This window comes from Condylura cristata, unplaced genomic scaffold, assembly GCF_000260355.1.
Source record: "Condylura cristata isolate star-nosed mole 26May11 unplaced genomic scaffold, ConCri1.0 scaffold00026, whole genome shotgun sequence".
NCBI classification, from domain to species: domain Eukaryota; kingdom Metazoa; phylum Chordata; class Mammalia; order Eulipotyphla; family Talpidae; genus Condylura; species Condylura cristata.
In genome coordinates this window covers 22,319,454-22,337,886 of record NW_004567127.1, presented here as the reverse complement: position 1 = coordinate 22,337,886, position 18,433 = coordinate 22,319,454, and the positions used below count along the sequence as shown (strand labels likewise).

The following is an 18,433-nucleotide window of genomic DNA, read 5'->3' as shown; positions in this document are numbered from 1 at the left end:
GCCTGGTTTCTCATTCTTCATCTGACGTCTAGTGATAAAGGCAAACCAAAGCCTATGATTTATTGATAACTAACACTGAGCTGCTTAATGCCTTCTTGCCTGTCCACTGCGTGGCTTGGAACTGTGGTCAATATGCACCATGGAGCCAGTCCCTCCTCCATGGGTGGACAGAGAGAGTGAGGTTACATCTGCAGCCCCTGACGGCCATTTCTCCTTACCTTTTGCAGGCCCTCCAAACCACCACAGCCAGTCGACCCTGCGGCCGCCTCTGCCGCCACCGCACAACCACACGCTGTCCCATCACCACTCGTCCGCCAACTCCCTCAACAGGAACTCGCTGACCAATCGGCGGAGTCAGATCCACGCCCCGGCTCCTGCCCCCAATGACCTGGCCACCACGCCGGAGTCGGTTCAGCTCCAGGACAGCTGGGTGCTAAACAGCAACGTGCCGCTAGAGACCCGGTAAGTCCCCATTGGCCCCCAAGCATGGCTCCCCACCTGGAGTCACCCAAGCTGAGCCCACCCAGCAGGGGAGAAAATTTGGCACAAGCCATAGGACAAGTAGGCCAAGCCCTCGTTGTTCCCCAGGTGATTTGACTCTGCATGGTGTGTGCACAGGTATTTCTTTGTTCACATGTGTCTCCTTTTAATGCTTGTTTACTCTCTTAGACAGCTCTGTGTACCCAACTAATAGAATTAGCATAACATATTTTTACTCAAAGGCTCATGGGAAACCTGCTTATAAGGGTATATTGACTGAAAGCTGCTGATAAATTATGCATTTGGCCTTTCTTGAAGTAATAAATGAAGACTCATTTGAAATTAAGTGTTTGGGGAGACCTTGAGAAACAATCCTTGATTGCAGACTGACAGAAGTATAATTTTAATTTATATTTCATCCAACATGCGGTCTCACTTTAATCCCTCCTGTACACACTAACAGCTTGATGCCTGAGGGGCAAACAATAAGGCATAAAAACAAATTCGAGACAGGGGCAGCACACTTGTTGGAAACGAAAAGTTTCCAGTACATCCCCAGGTCTGGCTCTGCTTTTGTTTTGCTTTTTTGCTCTGTCCTTTTCTCCCCTTTGCGTCCATTCCTCCCAGCCGTGCCCACCTTAAAGGGCCTGGAAGAAGGGGGTTGGTGACATGATGGTGGACAGGCAGCCATGACTGTGGTGGGTTGACCAGATACAGGAACGACCTTGTGGCTCCATCCCCAGACATATTTGTGGTGTGTGTTTCCCCTCGTTAAATGATAAACACAGACAGCATCCAGTTCATATTCACCCTACAGAAAGTTCCCACTTTGTTGTTAAACTTGAATAACTTAACTTTGGGGGAAGACAGAACTAATCTGCAATCATTCTAGTAATGGCCGGTAGATTCTCTGCACACAGCTGGAAGCAATTTTGCAAAACACAGCATTTGATGTGGTTCCGTAGCTCTACTATTTTTGTGTCTCTTGTAAGATCTTAAATGTTTACATGTTGAGCACCAGTGCCTCAGTTGTCACTTCCAAATGTAATACGTTTTATTTTCTGAAAGCCAGAGATGATTTTAAACCAGGCCTATCATCTTAACCTCTAAGGTTTAAAAATATATAATAAGAACCTCTGCACAGATTTGTATGTAGTAGATATGTTTAACATCGACATGAACTGGCAACCCACTGAGAAATGGCTTGGCTTGAGGGTCTCCAGGTTGAAAGCTGACTGGCTCAGCAGACTTGACTCAGAATATTGGCATGGTTTTTGGAGGTCTTAAAGGTTTTTAAGGATTTCTTTCCTTCCTGTATTTCTGAGTTGTCATAGACTTTGATGGGTAGGAGTCAGCCTATTTTTTGAAAGACTGTTTCTTGTTGTAAAGTCTCCTTAGAATGGACTAGATGAAGGAGGAGGATAAAGAGAAGGTGGGAAAAGAACCACCATCAGCATTGCTCACCAGTTTTTGTCATGTACTTTGTAGATGCCTGCCATTACTGATTTGCATGCACTATCTTTTGCCAGTCTGGAAGAAGCCCAGTAAACTAGGAAGAAACCACTATTATCATCATTTTAAAAATGTGGACTCTAGATGAGGAGGGGAAGGGTAATTTGCAAGATGGCTAGGGATTCAAAGAGATGCTAAGTTGGATGGAACTGTGGTATTTCCTTCACACAGAATCAGGTAGTGAGATGCCTGGTGGGTGAACAACCACACACCTACATAGATTGTCCTACTTGTTATACTGGCAGGGTGAGGTCTATCAAGTCTACTCTTCATGAAGTCTTCCCTTAGAGATAAGAACACATATGCTGCAATAACAAATCTCCTATCTCCCAGCTTCTGATGTTATCAGTTGGTTTTCCAGGGGGAGTTATTTTGAACAACCATATGAAATAGTGTTCCTTTGACAAAGCTCTGGTAGAGAGACCCAGCAAAGTCAAGTGTGTCCCCTTTGCCTTCCCCTCAAGTAAACTCTCCCAGAACATGTTTTCTGATCTGTAGCGTTATTCAGCAGATCATGAGGCTATCTGGCATTTCTCCAAGGAGCCGAACTTCTCATTGGTGCTTGGGGAGGAGGCAAGTTAAAGACAGTCTGGGGAGTAGAGAGGATTGCCAAAACCCTGAAGCCTATCAAGAGGTAAAAACAAGCAAGAACAATATTTGAATATTTTTAATCAGTACATTTAAGAGCCAAGAATTAGAAAATACAAGGCTCTGTTACCAAAGTCAAGCACAAACATTTCAATCTCCATTCGTGCACCTGAATACATATAACTTGGATGCTCAGCTGATCTTATATATGGACACTCCCATAGTAATCAAGAGAATTGAGTTTTATGTTTCTCTTTTAAATATTACTCATTCATTCTCTTGTAGCAAATATTTGCTGGTGTCTTATCTATGCCAATTGTTATGTTAGATACTGGGGAGATAACTGATTAAAACGTATATCATGCCCAGAAGCTCACACAACATAAAAGAGGAAATAGGTGCATAAGTAAAAAGATAATGCAGATATATACCATTATAAAAATGTAAAAGTTGCAGTGATTCAAAAGTGAAAGACGTGGGGAACTCTCCCAGGATGATTGGGAAAAGCTTCACAGGCAAAGGACTGCGTAAGCTGGATTTTGAAAGATTAGTGAAACTTTACTTAGTAAATAAGGAGGAGTCAAAGATTATAGCATCTTATTTGTTCCCCTTTTACAATGGTGTGCATACAGCACAGAATACTGTAAAAATTAACCTGTCTATTCATTCAAATGCTATGATACTGTAAGTTTCATGGTGTCATTTTCTTACACCAAAAGAAAACATATATAAGTTCTGGAGATGATCTTTCAGGCACACAGAGTCATACTAAGATTCTAAGTGGGTTCTTGGATCCAACTCCCATGTGGATGTCTGTATATGGAGGCCACCTCACACACCTAAAGCATTCTCAGACACTGGCAGGTTGTCCAGAAGCTCAGCTCAGTCTGACACCATCAATCCAGGGACCAGGTTTCCATCCTGCAAGAACCCCTCCATTTCTAATACATGTTAGAGGCCCAGGCTATTGCCTGTACTTGTGACCAACTGCCTATAAATCAGAGGTTCTCAAATCCCCCTCCTTGGCCTCATGAATTTGCTAGAATATCTCCTAGAACTCAGAGAAACATATTACTTAGTCGATTAGTAGTTTCCTAGAAAAGGCTATAACTCAGGAAGAGCCAACAGAATAACCTACCTAGAGAAGGAGTGAGGAAAAGACACGAGCTCCATGCCCTTCTCCAGGCTCACTGCTCTCCCCACACTGCCACACGTTTATCAGTCTGGAAGCTCACCAGACCCCATCCTTTGGCTTTTTATGGAGGTGCCATTCCATTGACATGATTGATGAATGTATTAGCCATTAACATCTGAATTCAGTCTTCAGCCCTTCCACTGTCCCTAATTGTAGAGGTAGTGCCAATCCTTGAATTTCAGGTTGGCTCCACTGGTAGCCAGCCCCCACTCCCAGGTGTTTTCCAAAAGTCATTTCATTACTCTAACAAGAGACACTTTTATTACTCTCAACACTAGGGAAATTCCAAGGTTCTTGGCAACTGTGAGTCAAGAACTATGGATCAAATGTGAGTAATATATTTGGGTCATCTGAATAACCACATATATGTTTTGTGTCAGTCACAAGATCACAGATTCATACCAAATAATTGATAAACCATACCCAAGATAGAGAAACATGAAGGCCAGGTATTCTGGAGGTTGATTTTGTAGTATAGTTATCCATTTTGCCACTTCTAGTCTCATTAGTGCAGACTTCTGGGGTGTGAGGAAAGAATTTCCTAACCCTGGGAGGTGAGAAGCAGGCATTCCCCCAGGCTCTAAGGCAAGTCCAGTCCGTTTCTTTAGTCTGTTTCTTCAGACCGCTGTGGAACAAGCCCTCAATGCGCTACATTGCCTTTTTTGGTGTCCCCCATCAGCCTTAATGAGGCATGTTAGATTTCCTATGGATGACGTTTTTTCCATTTTTTCATCCAGATGTCAGGTAGAATTAGAGGTGCTGATTAAGGGGGCAGGTCCAGAAAACAGGACTGTGCAAATTTGGAGCTTACCATATGATTAAAACGCATGTGAGGAAAGTTCGGTACTCATATTAGTCAGATAAAAAAATGCAGACAAATTCCTGCTACCAAGGTAGTCAATTTATATATAAACCATAATATAACCCAAGAAAAAGCAAACCTGAATCACAGGGAAAACCACAGCCATCTCTACTATCTTTTTCTAATCTGCATGTAATAAAATCACACTGCCTGCCATCTTTCTCTCAGCCCACTCTCAGCAGATCTTAGAACAAATTCATTTGCAATTGATGGAGTTGATATCACCTAGCCACCCCTTCCTCTCCTGAGAGACACAAGGTCAGGAATCTGCCTGGCCGTCTACTTCTTTGAGAGTTTCTGGAGTCAGCTTCTTTTGTCTAAAACAGTAGGAAGTAGCTCAGTGACAGAACCCAACTTCCCTTCCTTCCTGTGTTTTGCTGAAGCAAGCTCCTCTCTCTGAATTCATCTTGTCAAAAGGTCACCAAGGAAAATCCCTAAGCAGGACACAACTTCTCTCTGAGTTTCCTTTTGCCATGAAATACCAGAAAGCCCTAATTTTAACAACCAAGACTCCTCAAGCTATCAACAAATTTGCAAGTTTTTAATTTTTTAAAAGGTCACTCATTATTCAGAGATGAGATATATATGAACCCACCATGTGCCAGGCACTGAGGATTCAGCAATGGAGAGGAAAAGCCTAGAGATTCTTCCAGGCTGAATGTTGATAGAACTAGAATAAGGAATTTGATGGCTGCGGTAACTTTGAGAAGTGTACTCAACACATCTGAGCTATAAAAAGCCAAAATCATGTGTACACTGAAGCTGAGCATGAGTGGGTATTAACCAGACTAAGAGAATGACCCTCTGTAGGATGGCACAAGGCTTTGAACGGGTTCAACATTTTTGACTGTACCCCAAGAACAGAAAGATATGGAAGCATTTTATACAGGGGAATAAAATAACAACCTCCATTGTTTGGGTTGTTTTTAATCATGGAAACATCAGTGGCAAACAAATTAGAGGATAGGGTAGAAAGAAGTCCTAGCAGACTTCAGGTCTAGCTTGGAAAATATTCTAATAGATGAGATGAATGAGACTTTCATTAGGCTGCACATAGCCACTGACTTTCTCCTACCAACCTGAAAAGAAAATGAACAAATACATGTGAGGTTTCTCTTGAAGACAGAATCCTTAGGAATGAATGATGGATAAAATGCAGAAAGGTGGGGTTGGGAAGGGGTGAATTGGGGACAGTGTCTTTACTTAGGAGGCTGGATGAGTAGTGAGTGATGTCATTTACTAAACGAGGAACAGGTTTTGCAGCAGACAACAGAAATTCAGTTTCAGGCATGTTAAATCTATGATTTGGCAAGAAAATTAAGTGTTGCTGTTATTGGCTAGAGCTGTTTGGTTCTGTAATAATAGATATAATGCAGAAATTCATCCATTTACAAATAATAGCATATGTAGTATATCCAGTGCTCTCAGTAATTGATTTTTCACTTTAAAAAAATATCTCTACAGAAATGGTGTTCAATTGCACAGTTATTCTATATGATCTTATAGATCTGTGCATAGTAACTCTTCTTTATCAAATACTTTTTTGTTTGGCACTTAGTTTCCCTTTTTGCCTGAAAGGGAGACTTCCTATTTGGTATGATTTGATTTGATAGAAATACTCAAAAATTTCACACAAGTTAATGGTACCAGCATTCCAGACCCAAAAAGTAACCTACCAAATCCTAACAAACAGAAATGCTCTACTTTAGATACTGATGACTGTTGTACATGATCCCATTTTATACCTCTAACCCTTTTTTTTTTTTGAGTGTATGATTTAAATAAATGGAATCTAGAAAGATTAAACTACCTACCCATTTCAAACTAAGTGAATGACAGAGCTGGGATTTGAACCTGGTTTGACTTGACCCCAACCTCATGTTTTAACCATCTCATGATAGTGCCTTAGGGACTAGAAAAGCAAAACAAAACAGAGTTATATTGATCCTGTTGGGCAACAAACGGTTACTTGCCCGAGCCATGAAGATGATGAAGTCGAGACATAAGTGACATAAGGCAAGAAATAATTGGGGCAAGGACTCTAGCCAGTTACTACACACAGACTTAGTCACTAACAAAATAATCAGCCAGGCAAGATGGAAGGGCCCTTCTCTGTGTTCTGCACATCTGGTGGCAACCCAGGACGGAAATGCTGCCCCCAGGGTGCTCTTGGTAATGGCAACACAGATATGTATGAGCTGATTTACAGATTTAATGCTCTTCATACTATGAAATGTGAGATAAAATTGACACTCGAGAAATTAAACGCCCCGCTAATGTTTAGGCTTTGTGATTTTACCAGTTTTATGTCGCCAACAGGGCTAGGCCAAGTGGGTAGAGAAAGTCAAAGGTGTCAGATGAGCCATTGCTCATCTGAAAGGAGGCCCTGGCAAGTGCTCTGATTAAGAACTGAGCATGTTGGATTTGAGGAGTGGCATGTAAGGGATATAATCTTGGCATTAGAATTTCAGGAAAAACATTTTTTGTCTCAAGATAAAATAATCTTGGCCCAATCTGGATGCTTCATTTGTAACACTTAACTTGGGAATGGAGACACAAGACCTTTAGTGAATAAGGTTTGCGTGGAGAAGCAAAGAGATTGTTGAAACATCTCCACCATACTGAGCATGAAGACTATTCCAAACTTGTTCTCAGATTGATTTTTCTACCTAAGGATTCATTTTCTGACAGAATCACTGACAAGCTTGATCTTGAGAATATTAAGCCAAGGTAAACTGTTAGGGTGGTTTTTATTGTTGCTGTTGTTGTTTTTTATAGTTTTTCTTTTTTTTTTTTTAAGATTTATTTATTTGTGCATACAGGACTGGGGTACAGGCCAGAGGTGCCAGGGCAGTGAGAGGATTCACCAGAGACAGAGTGGGGAGCAGAACAGGCCAACTGATGAATTACACTGCTGAGGGGAGCAGTGGGCGGGTCAGGAGAGATCTGCAGTGCCATGTGGATCACCTCGAGGGCAGGCGGGGATCAAACTCATGCAGAAGTGGCTTTAGCTTCCTAGTGCTGTGCTTTAACCTGCTGCGCCACCAGGAAAGGCCTGTTTTTTTTTTGTTGTTGTTGTTGTTTTGTCGTTGTTTGTTTGTTTGTTTGTTTGTTTGTTTGTTTGTTTGTTTGTTTTAATGTTTTTGAGCCTTAAAACTAGACTTCATTTTGGTTAAAACAAATGCATGCAAGCACCTTTCAAATCAATAGGTAGCTTGATCTCTCCATATTGCAAAACATTATGCCCCCTCTAAATTCTCATCAGAGGTAACATGGAAATTAATGAGACCTTTAGGTTAGCCTTTCAAGCCCAGCCTTATTTTATAGCTTTACCTTGCCTTTTTGACACTGTGATCCTGCCTGGCCACCAGCAGCATTTCACGTTGCAGTGCACTTTAATTTTGTGGTTTTCTTAGACTTCCTTGGAAACTGGCAGCTTATTAATCTCAATAACTGAGTTGCTCAGTAGGCAAGCTCTCCAGTGAGAAACCAGGCTGTGTCGCCTCCCTCACCAACCCCACCCCCCCCCCAACCCCCTTGTAGATGATGATAAAGGTTTGGTTGTTAAGCAAGAGCTGGAGGGAGTAGAGAGAAAACCAGTTAAAACCAGTTAGGAGGGGGCCCTCCCTGGTGGCCCAGCGGGTTAAAGCACAGCACTAAGAAGCTAAAGCCACTTCAGCATGAGTTCGATCCCTCCTGCCCCAGAGGAGATCCACATGGCATGCAGACCTCTCCTGACCCGCCTGCTGCTCCCCTCAGCAGTGTGCTTCGTTGACCTGCCTGTTCTGTTCCCCACTCTGTCTCTGGTGAATCCTCTCATCTTCTGCATTTCTGGCTTGTACCCCAGTTCTGTATGAATAAATAAATAAATCTTAAAAAAAAAAAAAAAAGTTGGGAGGACGCCCCATAGCCAACATCACTTTCTGACAATTGGCAGGAAAATAAAGAGAGCCTAGTCCATTCCACCACTCTGCAATTTATGGCTTGCAGTGTTAAACACACGCAAACCCATTAATAAGAAAATAAAGTGTTGTGGCACCTGTGCAAATTACAAGGTGCATTAAGAAAGGAACAAACATTACATCTCATTTAAGGCCACTTCAGCCTGTTCCTGGCACGGTGAGTCAATATGGATGCATCTCCGCATCCACACAGAAAATTACATTTATTAAAGCTTTGAGGACATGATCTTCTCACTTGCAAGTTACCACAGCTGAGCCTTTAGGTAGAAAGAACTTTTAAGGGGGAAAAAAATGCCTTGCCTCTCAGCACCCTGGACTCTCTGGACCCAGACATAGTCTGAGGCCACCTAGTGGTCACAGCTTGTAAGCGCAATTCTCTACTCAGTTTGTAAATGGCGGAAGATTCTTGGGTTAAGTTCACAGATGAAAAAAGCCAAATATTTTTGTCTCTGTGCTCTTTCACCCATTCAGCTAATATCAGCTATCATTCCCTTGGGGCATTTCCTGAAGCCTTCCCAAAGGATGTTTTATCTGGCTCAGACAGGGAGAGACTTGATGAAGCAAGTCCTTTTCTAATTCAGGCTCCCCAAGGATCCCTTCCTTTCCACAGAAGCCAAATAAGGAAGCGTGTGTGGTTCTCCGGGGCAGGAGAAGTAGGTCTGCAACTTTTCTGAAGCTTCCTTGGACTTATGAGTCTCAGCCTGTCTTGCCACTGCAGGCCGGGATCTTGTGTCCTGGGGCTCATAGTCCATCATGAAGCCCTCAACTAATTCCCCATCATGAAGCCCTCAGCTAATTCCCTCAGAGGGAGCTGCATCCTTGCAGCACTCAGCCGAGTGCTGAGGAAATCTTTACTCAGAGAGCATTTTCTCTCCAAAACCCAGCACTCACTCTCAGGCTCTTCTCTGAGCCTTGTTTACAATACTCCTTTTTTTTTTTTTGAGATCAAAGCACTCAAATTAGTGTGGATTTATCCCCCCTCCCATTAAAAATCAAGTCATTCTTACTTAGAATAACTTGGAGAAACCAGCACATGCCTCCAATTTCTGTCACTGGTATTTTAACAGTGAATGCCTTATATTTCATAAGAGAAAGGATAACACTTCCGTTTGCTAGATTGTTGGAAATTGTATTTCAGTGTTAATGTTTAAGTTGATTATAAGCATCCTGAGTCCATTCCCAACCCATAGTCCTCCTGTAAAGATGTTGCACACACATGCCATGATAATGAAAAGCTTTTTTAAAAAATATATTTTTCAACCAATGGATTAAAAAGTCCACTGATATAAAAGTGAAAAATGTTGCTTTTCTTACAGAGGTATGTGTTTAGATAAGAATTTAAAATGGTAAACTTAATCTTAGTGGTTTGTCCATCATCCCTAGCAACCCAGGTCCTCTCTCCAGTACTGGGGAACTATTAGACCCATTGAAGCCTTTCCTGGCACCTTTGAGAAATACACCCCACCCTTTTCCCCATCCTCACCAATTCAGTAAAATGAGAGCTTGAATATCAAAAGCCCTGCGGGGATGAGTCAAGTCGCTTCTGGATACACACAGGTTTTGTGAGTGTCTGCTGCTGCTGGGTTTAGGACTCTTGTCTCTCTGGATGGTAGTGGCCTCCAGCCTACATCCAAAGCAGAGGACACTTCTCCACCTCCAGATCCATGAGGGAAGAGTCTGTGATTGGGCAAAATCTTTTTCACTTCCTACAATTGCATGAACTTGGTTTTCTGTGTGTGTTTTTTACGTTTCCTAAAGGCCTGCTCTGCGCCAAGCACTGTGTCACTTGGCATAACGTTATCACATTTGAATCTCTGGGGGGATGGGTTTTATTGTTGCCTTTGGACATGTCAGGAAGATGAGAATTGGGTTGATGATAGAGTGAGAACAGAAACAAGACCCGGACAGAATTGGACTCAAGGACTCTGCCATTAGGAGACTGTCTCTCAGCCTTGCTTTGCTGTGTCCAGCATCATTCTTAAGCAGAACACTTTTTCTGATATCTTGGTGGGAAGTATCAGTTTTGTTCTACTTCAGAACCTAGAGATAAAAGATTTCTTCTACATGCCATTTCTTTACTTCCTGGCTAGACTTTCACTGGATCTAGCTAAAGTCACAGCCCCATGATGGGACCCAATCCTGGCGACTAGACCATGTTGATTGGCTGGATCTGAGTCACATGCTTATGTGACATCCAATAGTAGCAAAGCAGGGTGGGGCATTAGCCCTCCAAGATGATGTGTCGAGACCAGGAAATGGAAACCTGGCCAGAAAAACATAACACAAACTGAAACAAGGAAATAACTCAGGTCAAGTTCAATGCTCATTTTCTCCCAACTCAGCTGACTTCTCTCAAGCTTGATTATGGTTCTTCTCTCCTCTGGGTGCACTCAGTGCTGGCCAGAGTGGGGGTTGGGGGCACTTCAGGGCACTGTTATCTTGCTTTCCTGGACACAGGAGGGAGTTTGTAGCTGATTCTGATATGAAGTAAAAAGAATAAGTTCCACTGATTAATTCCATCCCCTTCTGATTCATCGCCCTCTCTGGTTCACTTCTCAAATATCCCACGACTTTACCTTTGATTTCACTGTGGCCACTTAATGCATTTTAACTTTTATTAGTCTCCTGATGTCTCTGTTAAGCTATCATCTTCTTTCCTGCAAAAGTGCTTGGATTCCACATTTTCTAATTAAAACACGCTCATTTATTGTCTTACTAACCAGTGCTCTTTACGAGGGCTCATGATGAGAAAGTTAACTCAGAACAACTCAGTGCATTTCCCATCTCCTGAAATTGGCTGGAGAAGCAGTTTTACTTCTATAAAGTTGAATTACTTTGGATAATTTTTGGTTTTGCTTGTTTTAATAAAGCCATGAATGAGAAACATAGACCCTCCCGTGCCAAGTTCCTATCCTCACTGATGTGTTCTTTCCTCTTTGAGATGAATATCTGAAGTGAGACACTGCAAAGATCAGGCTGATCCATTCTGGAGCATGATCTAGATAGCATGGGGACAGTTTTAGGAATTAGACAAGTTTTGTCCTCAGAGGTTACCTGACCTGATGGTAATATTGATGCCTGTTGTGATTGATCATCCTGTGATTTCAGCTGGTGGTACCAGAAATCATCAGTCTCAGTGCAACAGAGTAATAGGAAGCACACACACATTTCAACCCACCCAGGATTTCACTATACCTATAGCTTTAGTGTGGGCGTGAGAACAAGGTGGGAAGGGCATATTTAATTTGTGTCTGACTGCACATGGCTTCCTGAGTTTTCGCCATTGTTGATTTTTTGTGGTAATATGAAAACAGTGTTCAGAGGGGTCCTCCTCATGCCCTGCGTGCACATTTCAAGGTCACATCACCTTTCAGTGTAGGTGAAAGGGGGAAGTGTAGATAGAATTTTCAACAGAGCTAAGCCTAATGGCTATTTCAGGCACAGGGTGTTCCCTGGGAAGGGGAATAAAGAGGGTGGGTGCTGAAAGGAGAGAAGTGAGAGGAAAAAAGCCAGGGTTGGTGATGAGGACACAGAAGTGAGTACTTACTATTTGGGGGGTGCTTGGCCCCTTGTTTTTGATCACTCTATCAAAAGAAGGCAGAAGAGGAGAAATCAAGGTCAGCGTGGTTCAGATTGACCTTACGGTTTACGAGAAAGGAGAATCATTTAATAGAATACTTGGCAGCCCAGAGGCAGAATTGTGAAACTGGAATCCACATAAAGGTCACTGAGGTGGTCAATGCCTGTTCACAGATGAGGAGAGTGGTACCCAAGAGGTTCATCAAGGACCCCCACTTTGAGCTTTCCTCACTGCACCACGCTGTTTCCTGTCTGGTTTGGTGCACATTTATGCTGCACAAAATCTTTAGCTCCATTTCCTTCTGCCAAGGAATGGTCCAGAATTTAAGACTAAGAATTAGAACACATATTGCAGTCACAGGTTTGGTCTTTCCAGTGACTTCATTATATAAAGTTTCTACATCCTCTTGGTAAAAATATTCAACGTTTAGCAAGTAGAAAGTAATATTCCCTACCCCTCCAGTCTTATTTTCAAGGAGGAATTATTATTGTTGGCTTCCCGAAATGTTTATGATGTCTAGGCATTTTTTTTAAGTTTAATATAAATGGGATCATATTATACATATAATACATTTGGCAACTTCCTTTTTTCAACTTCATGAAATACTGTGGAAATCATTTCAGGTAATTTCATGTGGACCTACCTTATTCTTTATTAAAGTCTGTGTACTTCTCCGTCACGCCATCATTTATTTAACCAATCTCTTCTTGATGGACATTTAGATTGCTTCCAGGTTTCTGCTACTACAAACAAACCTGTAATGAAGAGGCTTGTGTATATATCTTTCTTGGCATACTTCTATGGTTTTATTTAAAAGTTAAATGCCTGGATGTGAGAGGACTCAAATGGTATGTATAATGTACATTTTGAATTTTGATAGATGCTGTCACATTATGTCCATCACTATTCAAATGTGACAGTCTCTCCTAACTCCTCCTTTGTCAAGTGGCCTGAATTTCTTCTGTGTCTACAGAGCCTGGAAGTGTATAGTGTTGGATTTTCTATACACTGTTAAAAGCATCTTCTTTTTCAAGGGATGATACACCAAGCAGTATTCAAATACTCCAGAAAAGCGCTATGCTTCTTCCATGCCATAAGAGGGAGATACATAGCTAGGGAGCAAATCTGACTTGCTTACTTTCCTTGGTTCTTCCTGGAGGGTTCTTTCTCTTTATGTCCCATCCCTGCCACATCGTGGCTGACGAGATCAAGACATGTAACCTCTACTGCTTTTGTTTTCTATTTATAATTTGTCAAGGGTTCAAGTAGTCTCCCCTCCCCATCTAGCTTGCCTCTATCTTCCTAACGGGGATGTTCTAAGAATGGCTAAGAATGACTTTGTCAAGTCTCTGAATTTCCAAGAGAAATGCCTGGTATGGCAATGTTACTGTTCTAACTGTTCTGATCAAGGGCTGGAAATTCCAACGAAGAAGAGATCCTCCTTTGTGAAGTAAGAGTGTGAAGGCCCTGTCAATAAGAGCCCCCCAGGCCAAATGTATAGCATCTCTTCATCTGAAACTCTGATTTTATGCTAAACAAGACTTTGGGTATGTCCCATTACCAGCTGTGTTTGCAGAGCTTTGACTGCAGTCAGCCAGTGTGGATAGAGGTACTGACAGGAGCTGTGCCCTGAGCAAGGCATTGAGGGCACAGGACAGAAAAGACGTGGCCCACTGGCCCTGGATATCACAGTCTCCTGGGAGAAAGGCAGCTGAGCAGATCATTCACGCTAGCAAGAGCCTGGGAAGATGAGGACAGGCTCAGAGAACACTGCAGAAACCTGGGGGTGGGGCACCCATGTTTACCTGCCCTGGGGCCCGGATGGTAGGGCTGGCATGACTAGTGCTACCCCAGCCAGAGGCCATTGCAGGTGGAGGTGAGAGCACAGGGCAAGGAGAGAGAAGCAACAATGCAAGCATTTGGGGTCCCTTGGGCTGGGCCTCAGGAAACAGTGTTGGAAGATCTCGTGGCCCATTTTAGGGGTACCACTGAGGCCCAATCACCCCAGTCTGTACAGAGGTGTGCTGTGGTCACATTGGCAGTGAGGTGGAGGGACGCACCAGAAAGAAAGAGCTGGAAGTTCTCACTGCTATTAAACAAAGGAGCCCATCATGAAGAAAGGAAAGAAGAAGGGGCCAGGAATTGGGAAGAAGGGGGACTAAAAGAAAAAAGGTGCCTACTCAAAGTTGGCAGTCTCTGGGCTGCAATAGTCTTTATGTCCATAGTAGCAAAAGCCAACTCTTACATGGGCCTAGGATTAGGTGCCAGGTGTGCACTGACTGCTCATTTGAACCCCACATGCTCCCTATGAGATGTTTTCACCCCATTCCTTGTAAGGAAAGTGAGAGTCAATAATACCAACTGATTGGCCCCAAAGAGCATGGGTTACAACCAAATAATGCCCCCACCTGCTGCCAACATTTTACCCACTATGTCCTGCCCTGTCCAGCCTCCTGGAGTCAGCAGGAGCTGTGCCAACCAGACCCTAACCTCAGCCCTGCACCCCATAGACCAATCCCCACAGCACTCACAGACAGCAAACACTGCTTTGCATGTAGCCACTTAACGTCTTGTCAAGCAAAACCGAAGAGCTGGAAAGGACCCCAGTTCAAATCCAAGCTCCAAGATGTCAACAAAGGGGGCCTCCCCAGCAGACTCCCCTTTAGGTTCTGTTTAATTACGCCACTTGCAAAGAAATGCCTCCAGGCGGGCACCTGCCTTTTAGTGGAACATGCCACCTCCCTGTCAGGCAGTTTTCAATTCACCATGCCTGGGCATGTCCAACCTCATCTTCATCAAGACTTCCAAGATGGCAGTGACAAGCTTTTCGGGTACTTAAGGAAAACAAGCATGACAGTTTCCTTGACACTTGCATTTTTAAAAAGCCTTGCCCGGGGCCCTAGGAAACCTAGCATTTAAGAAACTAGGGGCCTTTCAAGGAAGCCAGGCTTTCACAGCCTGCTTCCCTGGGACTTGCCTTGTGACAGGATCTGCTGGAGTGCCTGCTAGGCACCCTGGTAATATTTATGTGATGCTAAGTGATGGTTGCCTTTTTTATATATATAATATAGCAGTTTATTTTTACATCACTTTTGTACACTTTTTTTTCATCTCAGTTGTAATCCTGTGGGTTTCCCATCACCGAGTCACCCGTGTGCCATCACCATAGTCCCGTGCATTTCTCTCCCCACCCCCGCTGTTTTTGATCCCATTCCCCACTCCACCCCCACAAAATGTCTCTGGTATATGGTTGTTCATTATTCTTATTATTTTCTCGCCTGGTCCATTATACTCCTGCTATGAGCGAAACCATCCAGTATTTTTCTTTCTTTTTCTGGCTTATCTCACTAAGCATGATCTTTTCCAGCTGTGATGGTTGCCTTTTTTTAATGGCATTTTTTGAAGACTGAAATGTATGGATCTGATCTGTGCATTGTCAGAGAGCTTGTGGCTGGCCTACAGATGCTCATCGGGGCACACTTCCACAGAGCTCTCATTTCTGCACACCCACCAGATATATGTAGGCAGGCAGACGCATCACAGGGTTTGCTGTAAAGCTTAATTAATATCCCTGAAGAGCTCTTCTATCATTTCATGAAGAGAGCTAAATAAGAAAATATTGTACTTATGGATATTACATGTATAGAGATGAGAGTAAACACACTGATAGGTCAGATATTTGCCTTAAAGGGGCAGGTGTAAATTCAAATGGGAAAGTAAATTGCATTAAAGATAACCATCTTTTACGGGAGTGCTTAAGAGAAAAAAAAAAAAAAAAGCAACAGAGAGCCAAACTTCCATGCTAGAAATCTCCATACACTGTTGATGTGGGAGAAGCAAATGTATCATCACCAACATGTGGGTAGCAGGTTGTTTTGTTGTGTTTTGTATTCTTTCTCCTCTGCGAGTCCCTGCATCTGGGATTGCATTGATGACTTAAGAATTGCTGCCGGCTATGCAGGAATTCAGATAAATCAGTTTTGTTTTCCTTTCTAGACCTTGAAGAAATCCCATCAAATATTTTATCTGTCCCTTCAAATTTTCACAGTATAAATATGACTTCTTTCTTCTCTTCCACCTTCCTCCTTTCCAACAGATAGTCTTGTATACCTACAAGAATCTAGGAAATAATCATTACTAGAGCGTTTCTTTTTGTTTTTTGTTTATTTCTGGGTCTTAAGGGTTCATCCAGAAATAGAAGGCAATAAATTGTGACTTCATTTCTCAGAGGCATATCCCATGAAACACTAGTTTTAAGACTGGGAAGATGGATATAAAATGTACATGGTCTAATAAGTAAGCAAAATGGCCCTTACTGTACAGAGAATATTGGGATACTTATTATTTTTAAAGTGCTAAATAAAGGCTTGTGAAGATTTGTAATAATTTCCTCAAATATTTTTGACTGCCAAATATCATGAAAACACTTCCCTTTCCTATAAAACTGTCATGTCTAGCTTTTCTATAATTCAGGTTCTCCCAGGCTCTCACTAAATCCTCTTTCCTAAAATGAGAGCCTACTGAGTAGGACATGCCACACATTTTGTAAGGCAGGAAGTGTTATTCCTCTTTCTGCAATCACTGCACCCTGGTCCTTAGGTGATGTTTTCTGTTAATTCATTAAAAGTTTTCAAAAGCAGGATGATGGCAAGGGTGGGTTGCAAGGGAACGGGCCATATATTTAGGGCCAAACAGAATTTGACCTTGCTGAGTGAGTTCAAAATTGATCATTAGTTTCTGCATTTAAAAAATCAACTAAAGTTTTCTCAAAAAAGTTAACATAGAATTACTGTAGGACTCAGCAGTTCCTCTCTGAAGTAGAGATCCCCAAACTGAAAAGCAACTAATCAAACAAATGTTTGTATACAAAGATCCAGAGAAATATGATGCATAATAACCAGAAGGTGGTTATATATAAACTTGTCCATTACTAGTGAGTGGATAAACAAATGTGGTACATAGACACAATGGAATAATACTCTGTTGTGAAAAGGAATAAAATATGTATCCATGCCACAGTAGATATAAACTTGAAAACACTATGTTAAGTAAATGAAGCCAACCACAAATAAATGTGGACTTATGCAACACATATGTATGTATATGTGAAATAAATTCATGAAGCAGAAATAGAGGGAAAAACATAGGGATAGAAATGAGAGCTTACCAGATATGGGGTAGCAGAACAAGAGAATGAGAGTTACTGCTTTATGAGTACAAGGTTTCTTTTGGAATGATGAAAATATTTTAGAATAAAAGAAAGATGAAGCTTGTACAACATTGTGAATGCCATAAATACCAAAAAATGATTATAAAATACACTTTACAATATTTTAGCTTAAGTTCAAATTTCACCTCAATTTAAAAAAAAAAAAAGGAAAAAATAGCTGGAGAATCAGTGTGTCCCTCAGTATGAAAAGTCTACTAAAATTAGAGATAAGCTCATCATATAGTAGTATTCATCTCTTGTTCCGAGTTTTTTGTAAGAAAGATGCTAAAAGAAATGCCTATTTTCAAAGCATCACTTGAAACAGCTAAGGAGAATCTATATAATTCTTCAATACATGAGATTTGATTAATCCTGGTTAATAGATCCAACATGGAAAATGGTCAAAGTGATCCCCATTTAACATTATGGTGAATGTCACCCTTCAGATTATCCAGAAGTCATTAAAGCATAGTCAGGAAATAAAGAAAGTTCTATCAGGCAGGACCCCTTTGTTACAAAAGTTGGAAGAGATAAGGGAAAGATATATGGATGATTCTTTGGGTGGAGGAGGATAAAAAGACATGAAAACCATGCTCCTCATATTCTCCAAAAGTGATTTAGAAGAGAAAATGCAAGAGGAAATCTCCACATTTGCAGAGACACCACACCTATAAAGATAAAGGGTTCTGTTGTGGGCAGAGAAGTGATAGATAAGGAGCATGTACATTTACCAAAGATTCTTCCAGATTTATAGGAAGATTATCTATGAGCAACTGGTTACAAACCAGGAACTGGCCCAGAGATTAGTGGAAACTGATACTGGGACATATGCAGGCATCTGGCTGCTGTGGGAAGAGAAAAGGGGAGGGCTATGAGATACCCACATCATTGCACAGAATCTTAGAAATTAATGAACGATGCATTTTTTAAATGCCATTATGTCTTCTGAGGAGAAATAATCAGTATGGTCCATGACCTCAAGAATGACCAAAAGTTGAGGGAAAAATTCAACTTCAATGTTCAAGAAAACAGGAAGGTTCTCACA

At 41.9% G+C, this 18,433-nt stretch overlaps 1 protein-coding gene across 2 annotated transcripts in view; it reads left to right on the top strand.

Annotated features, from left to right (window-relative positions):
* The window catches only part of TENM2 (teneurin transmembrane protein 2), an 895,709-nt gene that overhangs the window by 623,606 nt on the left and 253,670 nt on the right, over positions 1 to 18,433 (top strand). For both annotated transcript variants that reach the window (XM_004689796.2, XM_012730132.1), the window contains one exon: positions 228 to 462. In XM_004689796.2, coding sequence (XP_004689853.1) covers positions 228 to 462 — 235 coding nt within the window. The remainder of the gene's footprint in view (positions 1 to 227; positions 463 to 18,433) is intronic.